General features: G+C 34.6%; 1 protein-coding gene across 5 annotated transcripts in view; it reads right to left on the reverse strand.

Annotated features, from left to right (window-relative positions):
• Positions 1–25109, reverse strand: part of Ptp10D (Protein tyrosine phosphatase 10D) — a 279629-nt gene that overhangs the window by 11540 nt on the left and 242980 nt on the right. Inside the window, exons 27-29 of one of the 5 annotated variants that reach the window (XM_081751950.1) lie at positions 23552–23700; positions 14832–15067; positions 1277–1380 (exon numbers count right to left, since the gene is read on the reverse strand). In XM_081751950.1, the coding sequence (XP_081608076.1) occupies positions 1322–1380; positions 14832–15067; positions 23552–23700 (444 nt within the window). In that variant the 3' untranslated portion in view covers positions 1277–1321. The other 4 variants (XM_081751948.1, XM_081751949.1, XM_081751952.1 and 1 more) reach the window with 4 other exon arrangements.

Consider the following 25109-nt stretch of genomic DNA (forward strand, 5'->3'; position numbering starts at 1 on the left):
AATCGAAATTGAGGAAGGTTACTGTAAAGGATGTGTATCTTTTACTTATTTATTTTTAATTTTAGAGGAGAATACAAAGACAATAAGGAAAATCGGAAATTTACAAAGTAAGCCCTCGATTACTTAAAAAATTTTCAAAATAATATATAATTTTAAAACTACCTACAGCACAAAAGAATGGTTTCTGAATACACGTAAAATTTTTGCGTTAACATATAATGAGAACAAAACTTTATATTAGCTTTTTTCATACCATTTACTAGTATTAAACAGTTCAACTATATATGCTGCATATTGGTCCATTATCAACAACGTAAGCGTAACAAAGGGGTTTTTAAATATTCTGGGGCAACAATTAGCTTAATGACTAAATACTCCAATGATAAATTCGATAATGTACGAACAGGGTGCATTAAAATATAACGAGATTTGCAAGGTAGGTTTAGAAATAATGAAATGATTCTTCCTAGAATGTAGTCAATACTTCATAATTTAGTATTTTGAATTGAAGAATTTTTTTACTTCTAGTTATGTGTAAATATAAAAGAAAAATTGTTATAAACATAATATGTTTAAAGAAATCTTAAGTTCCATGATCATATGTTGGTTTTAATTCATGAGCTTAAATGTAAAGAATTCTAACGTGACGCGAAGCCACGAGACGAATATTTTCACACCCCTTATTAAATTATTCGAGACCAACGGGAAATATCTCTAAATATTCACCCCATGTCTGAAGTGTTTTGGTCACAATACTTATTTTTGTATATGTGTACTTAACGGTATATTTTGATTCAAATTTGTCATTTTTAATAGGATATCAATAGATTGGTGTAAAAATAATTTAAATATAATAAAATCAGTGTTGTAAAATTGGCATGTTTATCTCTCTATATATATCACAAACAAACTTTCACATTATATAGTTTTGGATTCTTTATAAACCAAATTAATTATTCACAAAAGATCAAGTTAAATTAGATTCATGCAGTCATTTCTCTACAGAAAAAAAAAAGTAAAGAAAAAGAAAAAAAGCTTTTTTATTTATTTATACGCAGGTATTTACGCATGCAATAACTGAAAAGAATGTTATATTGACAGAAATTACAAATAAATGTTTTTATATTGTAAAACATTCATGGATGCCGTTAGTGATTCAAATTCTGCATACAGAAATATCTAAATAGGTGTTAGATGTTGCATAGCCCCTGAAAATTTTGTACTATTCAAGTCATGTAAACATTCCGATGGTGCATAAAACCTGAAAGTTTATTACCCCTGAAAGTACACAGTTTCTGTACTGTTGTTAATCCACCACCTGTCACCTTTCCTTTTCCCTCAGTGTTGAATCTATGGAGGTATCCATACTTTTGTTTTTACCTATAAGAATTTCATAAGTATATGGAATAAAAATAAAAAGAAAAAATAGGAAAAAAAGTTTAAAAAAAACAATAATTTCCACCAACAGACATTAAGGAAAGATTAGAGAACTGGCTAAATTGCTTTGTAGGGAAACTAGATACATATTTAACACTTCAGATAGGAATCTGGGTAAAGAATAGCATAGTATTATCAACTGTTTTATTCAAAAAATGTAAGTTACCTTGAAGTTTACCACACCTTGCTATTCTGAAAAAGTAAATGCTCGAAGATATTATCTCTCTCTCTCTCTCTCTCTCTCTCTCTTCTCTCTCTCTCTCTCTCACTCTCTCTCTCTCTCTCTCTCACGAACAACTGGACTCGGAGAAATATGCTACTTAGTGCCGTCTCTCCTTTTGCGTCTGCCATATTAAATTTGCCTTCTATTCCTTTGGAACAGAAGTTTCGAATATTGTACAATGAATGAAATAATGCGCAGTTGTATTTTCATATATCAGAAAGCAAATTTATGTCAGGAAAAGTTTTCCTCCCACTTTTTGCGTTTAGCATATTGGATTTCTTATCAGGTCACCAATCTTTCGACTCGTTTGGTGCAGCTTTCCACTCTTCCCTATCTTGAGTCAGATTTTTCATTTTCACATGTCTGTTCGTCCCTACATCTTACATTATTAAAAGCCAAGACGTATATTTGAATCGCAGTATTTTTTGCCTTCTGCCATTCCTCTATGTCCAATAATTCTTCAGTATACTTCATTTTACTCCTATCTTTTACAATACTGTTTCATTTAATGCTTTACCCACTCATCTAATTTTCAACATGTTTCTATAGCACCATATTTCGAAGGCTTCCATCCTCCGTTTTTCTTCTTCTTCTCGAGTCTGTGCTTCACATCCATACAATGCCACACTCCATGTTTCCATCAGCCTTTTCTTTAGCTATATGTCGATGTTTGTGGTTAAAAGCTTCTGTTTTCTTCAAATGTCTACATAGCCTGAGCTATTGTGGTGGATTTGTACAAGTAAATTATATTCGTATTTTTTGAAGCAAGTAGCCTCCATTATGTATATTAAAGTCTTAGGAAAAACGGTTGTAAAACTACATAATAATAATAAAATAAAATGCACGTTTAATAATAAATTTTTCGCACACATTTTATATTATTGGTTAGTTCCATATAATCGACGTATGATGACAATTGGCCTATAACCATTCTGGAATTTCAACGAGAACATTGGTGAAAGTTTCATCACTAGTATTTGAGCCGTCGGAGGTCAAACATACATACCCCGGCCGTTATTTTTATTACATTGGTATAAACATAGTGATCGACGATATCAAAACAGAAAAACCGTACGTAAAGACGAAGAAGTTAGCGGAAAATCGTGGAGCATGGAAGCTTCTCAGTTGCGACAAGTCACATGCTAATAATGGCAGAATACCTATAACGACAATGAACACCTAAAACGTACTTATTTCTGAGTTATTTTTAATCGATTTTCGGTAATGATGAAGGTTCACTTCTATATTTTAAATATAGTGAAATCTCTCTTAACAAACACCTCTCAATAACGGACAGATTTTCTTGTCCCGATAAAATTGTATGCATTATTACGGGACATTAGCCTCTCCTTTTACAGGGTCTCTCAGATACGGACACGGGCAGTCTTTTGTTCTTTATCTGTTCATAAGACCAAGAAATTAGTCTCAATTAATTCGTATTTACCACAGGAAATAGTTTCTGCAATATGAAAATAAATCTGCGATACAATTCAGCAAATTTATAACAGGAACTATTATCGGCAAGACGCATCTACACTGAAGGTAACTACTGTAGGCTTTTCCTCAAGAAATCCATGAACAATCATAGTTGCAGTTCTATCTAAATTTTCAGTATTTAGTATAATGTTGCATGTTCTTATTGCGTTATATTTACTGTTCGTATTAGTCAATATGCGAATTAAGGTATTTTAACATGGAATGACAAGTACTCGAGAAGCAAATTTCCGCATTAAGTACATTTTGAAACATGCCTACGTTAGAACAGCCCCCAACGGTACTTTTCTTTCTTTACATATCTACACGAGGATAGCAAAACATGATATGTACATCTGTACAGGCAAGCACATTTCAACCTTATGAATTCAATATAACATACTTTCATTTCAATGGTGAAAACAAAATATGTATATACATACGTATTGTTAAATAGAGATTGTTTAGTTAAGTCATTAACATTTTTCAACATATAGATCTCAGTGTGACAAACTTCGGAGCCAAGTAAAGTAAAGTAAAGTAAAGTATATATAAAATTTTTTTTAAAAAATCATGTTTCGCCATCCTCGTGTAGACGTAACTCATAAGGTTGTGATTTGCTTGAATATATCATGGTTTGCCATTTTCGTATAGAAACGTTTCTCCTCACCTACCAATTGAAACAATAAGTACAGTCGATATTAGCCTGTATTTGAATTTATAACCAATGAATTTACAATATACTGAATATAATTATTGCATGAGCTGTCAGTTTTGTAAATCTGTTCCACCTCTCTGTCACGAACTCTTCTCATTTATGGAAAAATAATTACGTCCCACTGGTGTCGACTATTCAGAGGTTTCACTGTATATTGTAATAAAAACAAATATATATAACAAATAAATAAACAAATTTAATTGTCGAGTCGTTTCTTAAGGTTAGTGTAAAGGGACAAGTTTTGCCGATAGATGTCACTACAGTCTTCGTACCTCTCCCATGTATTTTTTTACTTTTCACGAAAATTTACAATTTCTTTTACAATTTCAACCTAGAGACTTCAAATTTTTAGAGATGGAACTTCGTAACCTATTAAAGGGAACAATTCATGCAGCTTTTTTATTTAGAATTTTCTTCATTGTTGAAACTGTTGGATTGTTAAAGGTTTGGATATCCATTTCAACAATCAAGTCATTTCAACAATGAAGAAAATTCTAAATAAAATATCGGCACGGATTATATCCTTCGATAGATTATGAAGTTCCTTTTCCAAAAATTTGAAGTCTGTAGGTTGAAATTTGTAAGAGAAATTGTGAATTTTCGTGAAAGATAAAAAATACATGGGAGAGATACGAAGACTGTAGTGCCATCTATCGGCAAAACTTGTCCCTTTAAACCAACCTTAATAACAAATGCTTGCTTGAATTGATACAGTCATTAACTATCATTCTACACACACAATTTCATACAAAATCAAACGCAGCTGCACAGTGAATTTTGAGACACAATTATATGTTTTCACTGTTTCGATCACAGGCAGATTCAAACGAAACAAACGTGCTAATTATTACATTTTAACTAATTTAAAACTTCAGTTTATAATCGATGAAACTTTACTATGAGCCACAAGTAAAAGAAATTCTATTATAATATATGTGTTTTTCGTTATGTCTCCTTAACTGATGCAGTGATGATGTAAAAATAATCGCTGAAGATCTAGAAATCACGAATAAGATACGTATGTATACACTATTTCAAACTTCACAACACTGAACTTTGAACTGTTGAACTGAATGCTTTAACTTAAACTTTGTTATAATTTTTATAAATGTTTAGCTTTAGGCTTCTCTTTGGAAACCTTGATTACTGTTATTGAGGCTAGATTTAAAAATAAAAAAGTAGGTCAAATGAAATGAACTCATTATGAATATGTAGTTCGGTGTGATGACACACGAGTGGAAGATATCTTGTTATGGTAACCCCTTAGCGTGAATTCAGAGTGGCCACGTTGTAAACGTCCTACTTATTAAATAAAGGCCTAAAAACTAATGCACATGGAATAAAGAATTTGTTAGGATTTGTTATTCTGAATTCGAAATAAGGAATACTTTAACACAACATTCATACTAATCTTTACATTAAATCATAGACAGTAATCTCAAAACAAAACAACAACAAAAAAAAGTCTTAGTCAAAATTTGCGATATCGAAATAGCGGTTAAGGTAAATGAACATGTACAATGATAATGTGGAAACACGAAAATAATCAATAAAAATAGAATTAATTAAATTACGTTAAAATTTTTCAGTTACAGTGTCAAAATTAAGAAGAATAATGTAACTACACGATGAAGGAACTTGTCAAAACATGCAATTCTCATACACTATTCTCCAATTTTACAGATTCCGTGCTTACTTTGCTCAAGCTCAACGCGGTCGGTAGGACTTCGATATTTTATCATTTTAATTTGTTTTATTTATTTATTTATTTTTGTTTGTTCGCTCCATCATGTGTCAACGATTCATTTTGTAACTTTACTGCTTTATTTTCCCTATTGAATTCACTTTACATTTGAGCTTTGTTGAGTAACAACATTCTGCATTTCATTTATGTCTATTATTGTTGTATGAGTTTGATGTTTTTAGGACTGTAGCAAAGTACATCAGAAAAAGAACTCCAAATGACGAATTTAATCTACGGATGAAGATCTTCCAGAATCATATTTATCAGAGTGTGTCATCTGATTTATCGAAATACAAAAGGTAATATAATCAGACTAGAAATGAAACCAAAAAAATGTATATACTTACACAAGTTTCTTCTTTCGTCAAATTTTAGGACAATTCCTGTGAAATAAATAATCAAGAAGGAACTTGTGTAAGTATATCCGGTAGGCCAGACAACAGTTAGAAAAGAAAAACCAAGAAGGAAAGTAATGTGATCATTATCATAGGTATTCTACCATTATTGGCAGGTCACTTGCCGCAAACTGAGAAAATTCCGTACATCACGATCTTCAAATACATCTTCACGTAAGGATTTTCTGTTTTAATATTCTCCATCAACTACTGTAGCCTCTTTCCCCTCTGTTATTCTCGCCACTGTACATTCTAGCACAGTTCCTTCTCAGCTGATGTCCCAACAAGTTCCTTTTCCTCTTTTTCATTCCTTTCTCTTAATATTTGTAACATTTACTTAATCGCTTTCCTTTCGATCAAGCTAATTTTCTCATTTCTTTTCCACAACCTCATTTCAAAAGTGAAACCTTTTTTCATTACTTTTGTGTGATGTCCATTTTTCTGCCCCACAGAGTAAAAAGCGTCTTTTTCTTAACGCTTTATTAAAGGACCCACAACAACAACACATTTACTCTTCTCTTCTTCCTAAATGACGTTTTGGGAGACATGGCGGCTCAGTGGTAGAGCGCTTATCTCTGGTGCATGGAGTCCTTGATTTGATCCCCGGTCAAGTAAGTTTGTGGTGGACAACGTCATGTCCGTGAGTTTTCTCGAGGTATTCCCATTTCCCCTCACATTTTCATTCCATCAATTCTTCCATCATCCCACTTCCTTGATCATCCGTCTCCATTAGCCTAAAAGGCATAATCGTGGGACATTAAACTGAAAGATTTCATTTCATTTCTACATGATTTTTTTTTTCTATTTCTATCCTTGCTTTTATTTCAAGTTCCTAATTAATGTCCTCGCTAATAATATTACCCAGGTATCCAAAACTAGTCACCTGTTCTATTTGCTCCCCTCTTACTTCTATGTTTGATACCAATCACTTCGAACCAATCATCATTGATCTTGTCTTTCTAAAGTCTATTTTCATCCTATATTCTGTGCAGCTTATCTCGTTAAGTTCTGTAACATTTTATTAACTTTCTTTTCATATTCAGCAAACACATCCTCTGCAAACTGTATACATCTAATCCTTCTACCACCTATCGAAATATTGTCTTCATTACGAAGGCCCTTATTCACTATAATTTCTAGATTGATATTAAATAGCGCTGGAGAGAGGCAGGACCTCTATCTTCCCTTCCAATTGTATTCTCCTCTTTATTCCTTTCCCTATTCTAACATTTACTTGTTAGCTTATATACAGGTTTCTTATGAGTCTTCCAAGTAATGTTATAGTTGGGAAATCTGAACTCTAGAAAAAATATATACTTATTCAGAAGGTTCATGGATAAAAATTAGAAAGCCAAACCTGGTCCATTCGAAACAGCAAGACAGTTATGTTAACATACGAATTCGAAGGTATTTGCGAAATGTTCTGAAGGATTAAACTGTTTAGCTTTCACCAGTTCATTTGAATATGGAAATATATAAAAATTGTGACACAAACATGTTATTATATGACGAACATTATTATGTTAAACTTTGTAAGCAAGCTACAAGATTATATAAACGCGAGAAACGAAACAAACACTTGCCACAATATGCAGATATGGAAGAGGAAAACAGTCAACATTTTCGCGTGTATTGTGAAAGCTTGCTTTGAATGGTACAGGTATTTCAGACAAAAATAACATTTAATAAATGTGAACTGAATCAGACTTTCGAAGCCTATAATTTCGGTCTCGGAAAAGTTAATATCTGATTTAATACGAACTCCATTTATAGTAAATTTGATCATACCTTGTAGAAATAAAGAAAATGAAAAAAAAAAAAAAAAAAAAGTATGCAAGTTGAATTAGGCCCAATATTTTTCTGATCATCATCATCATAGGTATTCTGCCTTTATTGGCAGGTTACTTGCCGCAGCTGAGAAGCTTCCATGCTCCACGGTCCTCCGCTAACCTTTTCGTCTTCGCGTATGATCTTTCTGTTTTAATATCCTCCATTAATTGTAGTCTCCTTCGCCCTCTCCCTCTCTTTCCCGCTACCATATCCTCGAGGACGTCCCTCATGATACAATCTCTTCTTAGGCAATGTCCCAACCAGTTTCTCTTCCTCTTCCTAATAATATCTAAAAGTGTTCTTTTCTCACCCACCATTTCTAACACTCTCTCATTCGTTATCCGCTCGACCCAACTAATTCTTTCCATTCTTCTCCACACCCACATTTCGAAGGCTTCCAGTCGATTTTCGTCACCTTTACGTAATGTTTCCGCCCCATACAGTACAACACTCCACACGAAGCATTTTATGAGTCTTTTTCTCAACTCTTTATTCAAGGTCCCACAAAACAGACTTTTCTTTCTTTTAAAGGCTTCTTTCGCCATTCCTATCCTTGATTTCATTTCACGTTTGCATTTCATGTCATTACTAAGAATACTACCCAGGTATCGAAAATATTCACTTGTTCTATTTTCTCCCCTCCTACTTTTATATTTGACACAGACCCCTTCGTTCCTTTCTGATTTTTTCTGAAATTACTTGGAATTGCCGAGTTTAGAAAATTAAATTAACGGACACAACTGGATTAATCAATTGATCTACACGTCTGTAACGGCAGCACCTACACGTCTGCGTATTGTCTTTATTCAGATCTTGAATCAGATTCGGATTTGCCGCACATCCCTAAATAGGGTCTGTTCTTTGTTAGTTTTATTTTTATAAGTATCGAGTACATTTATACCATGTAATTTTATATATATCCAGGAATTAATGTTGGAACCTATGAAACAAAAATATGAACATTTTTTCTCGATTTAAATGCTATGAAAGTTAATTTTTGTAGACCTAAGAAATATCTAATTACATAACAACCAATCTACATTTCATTAATCGTACTCATTTACCTCCTTGAACACCACTTTGCGTTTTGATTCCAAAGTCGTAAATTCTTCTTACTCATCGACAAAATCCTTCTACTCACTGCAAAATAAGAGTTCGAATTCACTGTAAAACATGTAGCTTGATTCAGTAGATGCTGGCCAACATTTTTCTACTGAGGCAAATTAGCACATAAAAAATCATATTCAGAGAAACGTTTAGTACAGAATCTTACAAGTTCCTTCTAATGTGTCCAAAATAGTCCTGAAGCTTGTACCCAGATGATTCTTCTTTGTGCCACCTTTTGCCTGTTTTATTAAATTAGAAGAACACGAATTAACTTGTTGCCATGTCTTCTGAACCATTATCTTCTACTGTTCCCTAAACACGAGGTTTGGTTCTACAGTAAGCAGTTACCTATTTTTGCAGCATCACAAAAGGCATCGTGAAAGTCTGCTTCAACCCCAATCAATCAAACACGAAGAAGTACTTTTTTTTAACTGCATGTGGGTTGTCTTTTATACAATATAGCAGCTCTTTAGCTATAAAGACACAGACTTATTTTGCCCTTTTAGCATTGTCTGAAAACAAAAGAGAGAAAAATAGGCTGCCAATATAGTAAGATACTCGATTGAATTTTAACTCATTTTTCTTTTCTTATTCTATTTTTTTTTTTTTTTTATTAATTTTATTTTGTTTTGTATTGCCAAACTTTGTCTGAAGTTTCATTATATTTTTAATATCTAGGTATATTCGAAGTGGAAGTTTAAAGACAAGAAGGCCAGCATACTATTACGTTACTGTACACATTTACGCCCGTACTATACATTTTTATTTTTGTTTATTTTACTTGTGATATAAGAATTCACATATGATGTTATCACAAAGAAGAATGCAGGCCGATATGTGAAAAACAAAACTGGTTAAAGAACATAATTTATTCTCCTACTGTTTCTCCATTCTGTGAAGTAAAGGAGACACAAATAACATACAATTCTCATTAGATGGCTGCCAAGAAAGGCTTAAAAAATATTGGTGCCAATTATTATGTAGTTGGTTACAGATGATATTTTAAGCTAACACATTAGGAAAGGAATTTCGGTATAAAGAACATCAGTTTGAAATGTATTCATAGATATTGGAAAATTGGTACGTACATTGTGGTAGAGGAATATATCCTGTAACACTTAGTAATAAAAATAAATATGCCACTGGTTCGGTTAATATGTTTATGCTTGTACTCCTCTACTCTATTTTGGATTGCAATTATATTCTAATAAGTTTAGTCTTTACGGCTCTATTTAGTATTGAATGTTTCTAGACTCTGTAAAATAACATTACCAATTGGGGAAATTGGGGAAATGTATTTTACAAAGATCTTACTCTCTATTATCCCAAACTTTGGTGCTTTTTGACCGTTCAGTGTTACTGACGGACGTATACAGTCATACATCGAACGTTCCGTACAGTTGTATATTGCTTCCCAAATGTCAGATAAAGATTTCTTAGTGTGGTTGGTGAAGAAGCCTATGAGCAACTACGACATACGTTCGCCAGATTTACCGTCAGTAAAATCTTACAATGAATTTGCGCTTCTCATAAAACAACGCTATAGATCTACTAACTATACTGCTCAGTGATATCAATTCCACCTGCTAAACAAAAAGAGCACTAATCAGTTATGAGTTTTGTTTATATCTTCGTAAATAAGCCTCTTATTGTAATTATCCTTGTTGCTTGGAAGGTAATATCTGGGATCAACTTGTTTCTTTCAGCTCACGCAACGAAGACACTGAGGAGAATACTCTAGAAATGCAATTTGGTTTGTTGAGAATTAGGGACCGCTAGTACAATCAAGACAATAAAGTACTTTCCATCAACAAACCTACAAAGAATTCTTCACTTTCCATTAATATTCAATCTCAACCAAGCCCATCTATACATTCGCGAACTGTAACGTCCGTCGCACAGGGGAACTGCGATGAGCGGAGGAAGCGCGTAATGGTAATACTAATTGGATAGATTCAACGGTAACTTTGTTTCTGGATTGGGTTCTCAAAGTTGTAGAGCTACAGCGATTAAGTTCATAGACAAATAAATTCTCATAAGTAAGTATAGAACGTTACTTTTATAGCAATACAAAGAGATCTAACCAACTAGGAAGACAATTAGGACTTGTTATTTTAAAATAGTGAAAAAAGTGGCTAATTAAACTATACATAAACTAAGGTCAAGCTAAGCAGCAGTAGAAGTCAATCTCATACTATATATGAACAAAGAAAGATGCCATCGATTTTCAACATTTATGTAAACCACAAAGATAACACAAAATTTTCAGATGACTCAACCAGGGGTGTAAGCTGAAAACGTATTCATGAGTACCGCAGCTTGTGAAAGATAAAATGTTAATAATAGAAAAGAATTTCTAATCGCAATTATATTTTGATATTTCGTAACACAATGTCTTTGCAATACACAGGGTGAAAGATAATTTATGTTGCACACTTCTAGGGGTTATAATAGACACTGAGTAGACCATCTAGAATAGTACCTATGCCCAGAAACGTACCGTTTGTCTGTTATACGAGAAATAATAGCAAAGAGAAGAAGCATAGTACTGCCGGTACCACAGCTAAGAAAACACATTTGTTAATGTTGATAACTTGTTGCATTTTGTCCGAGTCTATCTATACATGTAGATCGACGCAGCGACCACCAACGTTGATGCATACATTATACCGGAAAGCCTGGCCTTGAAAACTGTAAAATCTATCTTCCGTCTCAATCTCCCAAATTGCATAATTTCAATTAATGTTGCATTCTAGTGTCACACTTTCACGTAAACGCTTCACTCTAACAATTACAAGTAAAGATTGTAGTTGTTTCAGTATTTCTTGCGCTATTTCTTTCATAACAGATACTAGAGGTATTAAACTAAATAAAATGTGCGTTTCGTGTTGAACGGAAGCAGCAGAATGCGTCGTCTGTTGACAAGTGGAAATATTTTCGTTAAGTCCCTCTGCAGGGAGTGAAGAGATTGAGCGGATTGCTTGTACCTGTAGATTGCTAGCAATTTGGGATGCATAAAAAATTATTGCCCTTCAGTGCCTTTCTGCGGCTCGTAGTACTGACATAGTGTTTCTTACGGTAAACTGAACAGAATAATAACATTCTTTTAATCGCTAGTGAGTATATTGGTGTTGAGCTGAAGTGCAGAGGACATCGTAACAACCAAAGGAACATTTAAGTTCTGCTATGACAGACTGAAAATCGCCACAATAAATTTTGTTCTGATTTTATTTGTTCACTGTGATAACGCGAGTAGTCGCCATTGAACACAAACCTGTAGGACAAAAATCCACATCGTTGAACAAGTTCCAGCCAAAATATGAAATGCGTTCTATATCAGAGCTATAACCATGATATCTGCCTAGAAATATTAAAATGTTTAAGAAAAATGAAAGAAAAATTGGAACTAACACGAGATCATTTTCACGAGAAGTTATTACCTTTTCATAAGTAACAAAGTTATGAGTGAGATGTCTAAAAATGAACCTCTACATGTTGACCAGTGTGTTTATTGATTAAAAAGTTCAAGAGACGTCAAAAACTTAAGTGACAATCTGTACGAAGCTGCAGCGTCAATGTGAAATCGCGATGTAGTATGTCGTATCGGTATATATGATGTTCGAAAGATTTGCCATAATTAACTTTGTCTTAGAATAGAGATGCAAATAAGCAACACAATTTTACTAGCACAAGAAAAAAGCTACTAGCCCACATCCACAATAGAAAGCAATTACTTATCTTTGAAATAAATAATAGTGATATTAAAAACTTGCCCGCGCCGATGAACCACTCGCTCCGGGCGAGTAGTTATTTGCATCCCTGTCTTAGAAAGTTACATTGGAGCCTAATTAATGTCTCCCAGGCGCTGAACGAGAACCAGCACAGAAACGAGAATAGGAAACGAATAACCATTTCACGATGGTCATCACTGATAATGAAATATGTTATTGTCGATAGTCTCTGAGAACTTGGTTGTTAGCACCGTGGGTCTTTGCAGATATGGTTCCATCAGTGAAAATAGGGAGCCGTAACTGGAAAGATTAGTAAAGGTCTGAAACAAGAGCAAATAGTGGAGCATCATCAACTATGACAATATCTTTAGCTCCATGGAAGCATAGATTTTTTTTTTTTTTTTTTTTTAAAGTTTCAAGTATTGTAGAACTTATCATTGGCACATGTTTCTACTAGTTCGAGCAAAAGGAGGACGTCATTTGTAACGAAAAACGCTTTGAAAAGATGTAAGATGTGTAATCAATAGTAAAATCAGTGCTATCCATAGATGACTGACAAAACACTTTATACTTTCCTTAAAAAAAGAACGATTCTGAATCAATAATCTTAAGTATCTTCCTGTTATAAAAAGCTTTCCCTACTTAAGTAACCTGCAACTGGTTTAAGGATGATTCTTTAATTATATATATATATATATATATATATATATATATATATATATGGTGGTAAGAAACTATTTGTACAAACTAAACTTCGGAAGCTGATTCCTGACTCCGAGACTAGTAACAAAATTCTTTGAAACTTTGGTCAGTGAAGGATAGTTTCGGGCTATAAGGTGCCGAAATCGTGGGAAAATTCACTGAGTAAAACTTCAGAGGGCTGTAATTCTAAAACAACGCAACGTAGAGAGTGCGGTATAGAACATGACACTCGAAGTCATACCTGCTCGATTGAAAAATGTGTTTCAAACCTCCGTCCTCAAAGGTATATATGGATTACTTGCCAGGTTATAGGGAATCCGTAAGTTCCTTTGGGAAATACCTCGTACATATCTTGCGGAGGTTTGAAACATACATTTTTCAATCGAGCAGGTATGACTTGGAGGGTAATGTTCTAAACCGCACTCTCTACGATGCGTTGTTTTTGAATTACAGCCCTCTGAAGTTCATTTTTTACACGCTTTCGGCACCTTATATCTCCGAAACTATCTCCTACTGAACAGTTTTAGAGGACTTTTTTGCTAGTTTCGGTGTCGGGAATCAGCTCCCTAAGTTTGTTCAAATAGTTTCTTACCACCCTGTATATATAATAAATCTTCTCACTCGAAGTCTCAAGATGATTGTGTTTGCAAGTGTCAATATGTTAGTGTTAAAGTATAATGTTTTTACTTGTGTTATTAAATTCCATCCAATTAGTCCTCACTACGCCCTTCTTTCTTACATGTGTCTTGATAAATGCTGACAATAATCAACGACAATTCAGCGATTATTTTTTAATTAATCTGTAACAGGATAAAAAGGGCAAGGTGGGAACCTTTAAGTTGATTGGAATAAATCAGTAACAGGATACAAAAGGTCAAAGTTAGCACCTTCTGAGTTTATTTGAAGGAATCCGTAACATGATGCAGAAGAGCAAAATACTGAGTTTGCTTGAATGAATACAAAAGTTCAAGGTGAGCATGCATCTTTTTGAGATTATTGAATGAATTCGTTACAGGATACAAAAGAGCAAGGGGAGCACCTTTAGAGTTTATCACTAAGAAAATGTCATTTTAAAGATTAAATCTCTTAAAATGTAAAATAAACTTCTGAATAATTATAATGTTACGAACTTCTCTCTTAAACTATAAAATAAACTTTTGAATAATTAAAATGTAAAGACTTTCTCTCCCTCTCTCTCTGCATGTATTTTAATATATTGTGGAGCATCTTCTAAACGAGTGAGAAATATACTTTACTACATTAAAAAAAATGCCAACTTTCACGTAGTACATGTTGAAAAAATAAAATTTTTTAGAAGTTCTCTGAAAATACAATAGTTATACATACATACATACATACATACATATATATATATATATATATATATATATATATATATATCTAGTAAAAGAAAGGGAAAATAAAAAAGACAATAAACAAAGGTATTTAGACGTACGACTGTGAAACCTACCTTCAAAGCCTTCATTCTCGTGGATTTCTCGAGGTATCATATCATTTTCCTTTCCCTCAAGAACAGCTAAAAGGCACTGATGAATACAGATATACTGCTGTTCCGTCTGCACCATCCACACTCTCTCTTTCCGCATAGCGTACACAATTCCAAATATATCTACATAATCCACCTTCTTAATTTGCTGTAATATTCGATCCAATGCTATGAAGGTGCCTGATCGACCAACACCAGCACTGTGAAAATGTTAAAACACCAATATTCAAAGAAATGTTACTTCAAACAAAATATTCTCAGGAACGAAACGGTCACATCCCGCTAATTTTAATAAAACAACAATGATGATGACTATGATAAGTATTTTGGCCTCTACTAAGTATTTTTGACTATGATAAGTATTTTTGCATTAAACTGTTACCAATAATCGTACGATGATTTCAGAATTCTAAATATGTATCTTAATCTAATGAAAACCTAGAAACATAATCTATTTTATCTTTTAATGAAAATGTAGGTTATTTAGAATGTAACTTCAATTATATGCCCAAAAATACAATTAACTGTTTTTCACTTCGGTAGGGTATTACACTTATAGCCAACTCAAAATTTCTGCTTCAGTTACTCAAATATATTCTTAATTTGTACACTGTGGTTAATAATTTTTAGGTGTATTATGAGATCAAAACCATTTCTATTGTTTTCCAGAAGAAATACTGGTTAAATTATTTTTCTTTTTATCAGAAATATTTGAATATGTATCTCAGCTACTTAGCCATAGATGGCTGGCAGGATTTTTACTAAGTACACTCCTGTTGTTCCTGTTGTTCCTGTTTTCATTTGTTTACTTTTCTTATTTTTCTTCCTTCTGAGTAAAAATTGTCTAAAACACATCAAATTCCACACTTTATCTATATTTATGCTAGAAGGAAAAACAATCAAAGCGGGAATCTACACAAACAAAGCATAGTATCTACAGAAGAGGATCGATAAATTTCATCCATTTTAAACACAATTTACAATTTCAACAACTCTATTGTATGCCAAGTTTTGACTAATTATTAAAGTAATTCTTTCAATTTTGAGATAACATTTTCGCTCCCATTACTATTTAAATGTAAGTCGTCCAAACTTAAATTATGAAAACTATAATTTAAACTGAATAGTACTAAAAATTCATAGTGTTTTAATCCCATATTATGCCGTAGGTCTATCTCACATCTAGTCTCGGTACTGAAACGAGGCATAAAAGCTCAAAACGTCTATAATTACGTTCACTGTATTATTTTTTTACGTTATCATTTTTACTATTATTATTAGTAGTAGCTGCAGCCGTTGTTCACGTATAATGATTTTACTTTTATTGTTGTTTCTATGACGTTACGAATTTTCTTATAGATTTAGATGGTTGAGTGGAAAAAAAATGTCTTAAGTCTTCACTAAGCTACTCCACATTTTGGATTCGAGTGAACAACTTAAAGACCATGATGAATATAAAATATGTAGAAACTAACCTAGACAGTATCCACAAAACAGTATTTATATGAACTAATAACTCTTTCCAAAACTTTTCTTATAGACCAGAAACTTGGGTACGCAATTTATGACGTCATAATTGCTGGGCACTCAAATTTATACACTATATGAGGAGTCTTGAAAATGCTTATTGGTTCATATAATAGCGCTTTGTTGATATCTGGCTTCTTTTCTATATTTTATATATTCTTCATTGTCTTTCAGTTATTCACTGAAATTTTAAAAATATCGGGATGAGCTTAGCAAAGGGCCTTAACCAGATTATATAAAAAGGCAAATAATTTCTACTCTTTAATATTCCAACTTATTTTAATCTACAGGGCATAGACAAAAATATGGAAATACGTGGTATAAAAGAAGTAGCCATTTCAAACACGATTTGTGTCTGAATGGTAGATGTCGCTATGGTCACCGACACACCCTGTGAGGTATACAACCTGGCTAATCAAACAGATGGGGCAGTTATAAATCAGCGACTGGTCCCTGTAGGTAACCCTTTTGGGATCCTGGCTTTTTGGGCTATTTATTAGACTTTCAGTCAAGCAGCTACTGCATCGTCACTATTTATCCTAGGATCATGGTTCATACCTCATTCTTTTCAGAATAGAGCTGGCTTTCAAATGGTACCACTTGCGTGCTCATACCATATACCAGAAGCGGGAAAAAAATGTCAAAGTGAAAATTTCGGAGGGAAAAAATTTTTCTCGAACTTTGGCCCCCCCTGGACCCCCCTGTGTGATCGTAGCCATCTAAAAAAATCTGAGAAATAGTACTTGGTATACTGAATGTGTGTGCCAAATTTCAAGTTTCTATCTTGAATAGTAAGGGCGGGAGAATTTTTATCAAAAATTCCCACAGTGCCCCAAAGTACCATAAAACACTATGATCTCAGGGAAAAAAATCCTGAGACATCCCTAATTACCCTAGGACTATAATCCGCCAATCATTCTGTTCAGAATAGAACTGTCTTTCAGGCGGTACCATTCATATGTCTCCATCATGTATCTAAGGCGGGAAATTCCTGAAAAAAAGGGATTTTTTGGGGCAAAATTTCCCTTTTTTCAACTTTTGCCCCTCTGGACCCCCCCTGTTTTTAACGCAGAAATCGGAAAAAAACTTCTGGTAAATACTACTCGGTGGACTGAATGTTTGTGCAAAATTTCAATCTTCTACGTGAAAAAATAGGCCCACCAGAAAAAATTTCCCTACCATGCCCCACTTTTACCCTATACAGAAGTATATTTGGATAAAAATTCACTGAGACGGCCCTAATTACCCTAGAATAATAATTCGACCGTCGTTCTCTTCAGAATGGAACGGCCTTTCAGACGGTATGACTCACGTGGTCTTATGTTTTTTTGGCGGGAAAAATTACGAAATACTGGATTTTTGGGGTAAAAACTCCCTATTTTTACCCCTTTGCCCCTCTGGTTCCCCCCCTGTTTTAGCACTGACATCGGAACAAAAATCTGGTAAATAGTACTCGGTAGACTGAATGTTTGTGCAAAATTTCAATCTTCTACGTTCAAAAATAAGCCCGCCAAAAAATATATGTACCGACAATGCCCCATATTTCCCTATATAGAAGTATATTTTTCAAAAAAATCCCTGAGACGTCCCTAATTACCCTAGAATAACAATTCGACCGTCATTCTCTTCAGAATGGAACGGCCTTTCAGACGGTATGACTCACGTGGTCCTATTATGTATGTGAGGCGGGAAAATGACGAGAAACGGGATTTTGGGGGTAAAAAATCCCTATTTTTACCCCTTTTCCCCTCTGGTTCCCTCCCTGTTTTAGCACTGACATCAGAACAAAAAATCTGGTAAATACTACTTGGTGGACTGAATGTTTGTGCAAAATTTCAATCTTCTACGTAGAAAAATAAGCCCGCCAAAAAATATTGAACATAGGCTTAGAAAATGAGAAAATAAATTTTTGACTTATGACGTCATCACCTCCTATGTCTGGACGCAGGACGGTCTGAAACCATACGTAATGTCTTCTACAAGGCCTCTGGACTTAGAAAAAAAAAACACGAAAAAGCTCAAATAGAAGAGAAATAACGCAATGTACCATGAAAAGTGCATATGGTGCAAATTGTACCATAGGATCCCCAAAGGGTTAATGTCAATCATGTCTGAGCTGACAGAATTCCAAAGAAGGGAAATGGTGGGTGCGCGTATGGTGGAAGCTTCCGTGAAGAAAGTAGCGGAAATGTTTGGTGTATCAAGAGGCCCCGTCTGCCTACAAGTGTTCCAAAAAACAGCATCAGTGAAGCACCAGCATGGATGCTACTGCGTGATGCGTGACAGAAAGAGACGCACATTGGATAAGATTCTGACCAAGCAGATCACCATGCCACCAAAAGTCTCAGCTGAGCTGAACACAATGCTTACAAACCCTGTTATCGTCAATACAGTCAGGAGAACTCCACAAGCTGGAAATTTATGACAGATCTGCAATTCCTAAACCACTCGTGACTATTGACTATGATGCTATACGGAGACAATGGTGCAACACCCATAGAAACTAGACAATAGAGCAGTGGAAGACTTTTATCTGGTCGAACGAGTCTTACTTTATATTGTTTCCAACTGCTGGCGGAGTATACGTGTGGAGAACACCAGCAGAAGCGCACGATACAGACTGTCTGTTACCAAGAGTGAAGCATGGCGGTGGTTCAGTGATGAATTGGGCAGCCTTTCGTATTCTGCCGGACCAATCATGATCCTGCATAGACATGTCGCTACCAAAGACTATGTATCCATTTTGAGTGACCACCTGCATCCTTTGGTGCAAACTTTGTTCTCAGATGGTAATGCCGTGTTTCAATGTTTCAGAGCCCCTGCTCATACAGCTCACACCGTTTAGGACTGGTTTGATGAGCATGAAGATGAAGTGTCTCATCTTCCATGGCATACACAATCGCCAGACCTCAATATCATTGATCTCTTGTGGTCAGTTTTGGAGACCAAGGTATGAAGCCGCTACCTACCACCGTCGTCTCGACAACTTGGCGGAAGAATGGTACAACATCCATTTGACAACCACACGCAATTTCTATTTCTCCATTCCCCATCGACTGCAGGCCGTTCTGCGTGCCAAAGGTGGTCCTACTCGCTATTTATAAAGGTAATGTGCAATTTTTCAGGTGTTACCGTATTTATGTCCATCCTGTGTTTAAGGATGTTTTAACTACACAATTATTAATATTGAGAACAGAATTTATTATTTGAGAAATCACTTTGAATCATCTGTAAATTAACAAAAGAAAAAAATGCTTCTAATGTGTTTCAACAACATAAAGTTATACGAAAGGTAAGTCTAAAGCATACATCTTACGTTCTCCTAGCTTAAATGAACCATCATAAATCATGTAATAAATTTCATCAAACGTAGTTCAGAAAGCTTTCTAAAATTCAGGTACAATTAATTTAGGATTTAACAGCCTCCTTAATTAAGAAAACAAAACTAAATGATTTGCTTATCCACGAAAAATACATCGAAGTCAATAAGAACAAACTTCATCGCTACAAAAAAAAAAAAAAAAAAAAAAAAAAAAAAAAAAAGCTATGTTGTCTAAAACAGATTGAACAATTACGCCACCCAAGCTCTTCTTGCTAGTCTAGTGACTAGCACGCGTGACTTTGGAAGTTCTGTGTTCGATTTCCGGTAGGACAGCATTCGATGTACACAATGGTTCAGATCCCACTTTAAACCTGTTAGACTTCTTGTGTCTCATTCTATACAGCTTCACTGTTGAACAAAGGATATTTAATACAAATTAATCAATCAATTACATCGCAATAATATAAACATTAATTACTTTCAACTTTTTTCTTGTTCTATGATTTTTCTAGAAACATAGCATGAGTGAATAAACTCCTTTAATAAGTTCAGAAATATGGATTTGGTGAAAGTTTACATTCAAATACGCACTGATAGAAACACAATTTGAAATCCCGCTCTCATTTCTCTACTAATGTTATATCTCAATTACTAAAATTCTCAAGGTAGCAGATATAAGTTTGCGATATTATAACAGTTCAAACTGTATTTCTAACAAATTTTAATGAAAAAATAATTGAATCGACTAATGTCTGATGTATTGTGTTACTGAGCAAATTACATTGTACTAAAACAAGGATGAGCTACAAGTCTTGCAATATTCTAGTACACAACATAGTTGTGTTTATTCCAGTACAATGAAAACAGGTTAACATTCAGAGTATAGTACCTCGTGCTGAACTACCTGCAGCCACCCTCCTGCAAGTTTCCCGATTCCATGTCGGTACCACGTCTTATCTTTACAGGCAAAGAAGTCAGTCACTCCATCAGCCACAAAGCTATTTCCACCTATGCTGATTGGTGAAGCATCGTGATTTTAGGGAGTGTGCCCAGAACCGAAACAGGAAGTCATCTGAAGGGACAAGGTTAGGACTCTACGTTGGATGTGGCATCAGCTTGATTTCATCATGTTCCTGAAATTTTTGTTGTGTTTCTAGAGCTGTGTGTGGTTTTGCATTATCCTATTGCAGCAGGGCGCGCTTTGTTCATCAACGCAATACATTTTTGGCGTAGTGCAGCATACATCCGCCCCAACTGTTCAGAATGAAGGTCGGCATTGATGGTACGATCGCTAGGAACGAATTTGCCTCCTAGTTCTACCACACAGAGCATGGTTTTAAGCTAGAAATGGCCCTGTGTGACGGCTGGTCCTGGAAGTTAGCCCTTGCTCAACCACTGTTTTTGCACATTCGGATTTAGGAAAAAATTTACTTTCCCTCACATGTGACAATTGTTTTACGAAACGCACATCACGAGGATTTAGCAGCAGTTATCTGCACACATCTATTCTCCTCTGGGTCTGAGCTGAGGTCAACTCCTATGGCACAATGTGGCAGCTCCTGATGCTTTTCCAGAGTTGTGAAGGTGACGCACTACAATGGAGTAGGACATGCCGAGTTTAACAATCGTTATGTGCTGGTAGATGGATTTTTCTCAATGGCGTGTCGTATGACTTCTGAATCTGTTACCCTGGAGCGAACAAACCTTGGCTAATTTTTCGACATTTTCACAACCTGTACGAAATCTCTAGAACTAACGAATAGTTCTTCCTCTTCCATATGACAAATGTTTTGGGTTGTTGCCGCAGCGTTATGTCCGAGTTCGAATTCATACAGTAAACAGTTCACACATCAGACTTGTTGATCACTCATCGTCACAGCCATTAGAAACTGACTGAAGATACTCACGGTTCCGTGTTAAAGACTTCGCTTGCCACACTACATCTTGGTTCAATTTGACCTTGTATTTACGGTAGACCACGGCCTATACACGCGCCTGTTGTTTGGGTTGTGGAAATGCTACGAGATTTATGACTCGTCCTTTTATATATATAGGCGAATAGAAATTTAGAACTGGTGACCAGTGTTCGCTAGGAATGGTTTCTGCCAACCTTACAGCGCTGCGCAGTTTCTGTTTCATATGAAAATAATTGTCACTGAGTGAGATTATTATTATTATTATTATTATTATTATTATTATCTCTCTCTCTCTCTCTCTCTCTCTCTATATATATATATATATATATATATATATATATATATCTATATATATATATATATATATATATATATATATATACACGGGTATGATGTTGAGTTGATGTATTTGAAGTAGCTGGGTGGTACTGCGGAGCGATATATTATTACTGAATACAAATTACTGAAAACAATCATATAATTTTAAAAAAATGTCCTTTGGAGTTCAAATACGATTGTCAAAAATTTTACTTCCAGTTTAAAAACAGTGATTCCTTGACTTGCTTTAAGCCGATGCTAAACGAAACAGGTCTCCTATTCACCAAGGATTTCGTACTACATACGCTGCCACCGGTAATCGATCGAATTTCCTACTCTGAAGGCAAGTGCTAAAAGAACTGTGTGACTGTGAAGTCAAAAATTTATCCATTTCATGACAAAACCTTAATGTTCTGAACCACTTAACCAACAGAAAGCGGCTCAAGTGAAGAAAGAAAGAAAGGAAAAAAGCTGATAGTTCGAGACAAGTCTAATGAATATGGAGGATTAGCTGGTTGGTTGGTTGGTTTAGAGTTTAGTGTCCCTTTCAGCATCGAGGCTACACGATATGTGGACATACAACTTAACGTAGGATCCGAACCACATGAGCTTCCACCAGGAATCGAACCCGAGTCTCCCGTGCCAAAGATGCGTACGTTAATCATATAGCCACGAGGGAGTTCTATGCAGGATTAGTATTTCATACGGAAGTAATGTTGCAACAAAGAGTTCTTTGTGGTATATGGGGATAAATATTATTACTTTCAAGATAACGTCACAGTTTGTTACAAAGCTGAACGCTTCTAGTAAAGTTAACTTATTTCTCGCAGTCTGACATGATAACGGTTTAAATACATGTCTTAATCTTGTCCGAAGAAATAAGTTTGAATGATTCTATCTAGGGAAACCACATAGGCAGAAGCACTTGCTAAGGATATATAGAAGGATGATTTTGGGCTACATAGCTTCCAACCCTTTCCATTTTTTCTCAGAATACAAGAGTGAACGTTTCTTGAGCCAAATTGTGTCTTTACTCAGTAGAATCAGTCACGAGGTATTCACATGACTTTCTCTGGTTGCCTATTCTTTCAAGCGCCGAAACTATTAGTTGTGCCGGAGACCGGCTTCTACAGTTTGCTGAAGAAACTCACTTTAAACTCATAGGAGGATGCACATGGATTATTTCCCATTGTATTTACAAAGAAAACTTAAGAAAGCACCGACGAATGTGTATTTTGTGTGCTGTTTATATGCCCATTATATTGCAAAAATCATATGTTGACACATTAATAAATATATGTAATATTTTCTTAAATTGTAATAATAATAAATAAACTTAACTAAAAAATTTTAGAAACTTGTAATTGATAGTACCTTGCTCACATATTATTCGGTAAACAAATAAAGTAAGTTTCATTAAAATAACACTAGCTAACTCAAAATATATTTATCTGCTTCGGAATTTTTAATATTTTAAATTAAGACTTGAAATTTTAATCGTTACGCATCAGAATATTACGAGATAGTTTCGCGAAATTCTCTGACAATTATTAAAAGCTTATTGCTTTCTCAAACTAGTTAATAATTAACATAATAACTACCTGCAATGTACAACAATTGGCCTTTGCTCAGGTCCCACGCGTTCTCTGAATGCTCTCACAAATCGTACAAGCGTTTGTGGAGGATCGGGAACACCAAAGTCTGGCCACGTCGTAAAGTGGAAATGGCGAATTATTCTGGACGTGTCACCCTGTAAAGGTCATATATATAAAATATTTTTGAAATTTATATAACAAAGCAATAAATTTATAACTTTCCCCACAAGATAAACGTCGAAATATAAACTTAAAATAATAATAGTAACTGCCCACACATCTTTTGAGTGTTTGTGTGTGTGTGTGTGTGTGTCTGCTTGCAAGCACATCCAGCAAAGTTGTGTGTATACTAATTTTTCCAACTTTCTAATTTTTTATTAACATGGGAACTTTGTTACGATCTTACGACTAGTATGAATGAATAATTTATGCTTATATAACATATACTTTTATAACAGTTTATTACATAAAACAGTTTTTAAATGAATGCAGAGTAAAGTTATTATTTAAAGACTGAAACATTACAAGACAAGTTTGTCTTTCTAATTCTGTATTATTTCCTTCAGTATTAGAATGAAGCAAATCATCCACATTACCACGATTTATAATAATAATAATAATAATAATAATAATAATAATAATAATAATAATAATAATAATAATAATAATAATAATAATAATAATAATAATATGTGATATAAGCTCTTGTATAATATGGGAATGCTGGCAATACTAATGTATACTAAATATGTAGTGGGATCTAAGCGTAAGTTACTTTGCAACAGAATTGGATAAAACTGACATATACTAGGACCTTTATCGCAAGAATCTCAACACTTAATTGTTTGGTCTAACGTACGTATATATGAACTACTCAGGGAAAACAATAATAAGCGCCACTTCCGGTAAAATTGAGTTAGATAGAATGGGTTGGGATCAAACTACAGAACAGTATGTTGGTAGTTTTATTTCGGAAATGTGGCTGCAGATGGCGGATGAGGCTTCATTCCATTGAATTGCATGGGAATGTTGAACTTCCTTTTCCAGTTTACTTGAAAGTTAGAAAATGTCACTTACCACTGTCTTCCCCCGAGCCACTCATACATATAGGATGATTCTAAAAGATCTTTGCTTTTGCAGTTTCGTAAAGTCATGCTTTTGTTATGAATAGTAATAAGGTAACGTATTGTACTTGAATGGGTAAAGCAACTGCCAATGTTTCATTTCGTGTGTTAAACATAGTTGGTAATTCACATATTCACATTCGTAACAGGAAAAAAAAAAATAAAAAAAAAATGGCGACGCAAGTGAAGGCATTTGGTGTAACGGAATTCTGCAGGATGAAATCTGTGACTATATTTCAAAAACAGTTTAATACGAGGGGGACCCAAAAGAAACCGGATTGAAAGAGCGCTGCCGTTCCTAGGCGTAGTAGAGAGTTCTCCTGCTAGATGGGACTAGTAGAGACCTTCCCACATCAGTTGGCCAAGCGGCGTCTACGTAGGATGTTAACGTTTGATCGTATTAGTGGTTTTCTCAACTGTTTTCGTTTGCCGCCTGCGAA

This window comes from Thermobia domestica, chromosome 3, assembly GCF_964235325.1.
Source record: "Thermobia domestica chromosome 3, izTheDome1.hap1.1, whole genome shotgun sequence".
NCBI classification, from domain to species: domain Eukaryota; kingdom Metazoa; phylum Arthropoda; class Insecta; order Zygentoma; family Lepismatidae; genus Thermobia; species Thermobia domestica.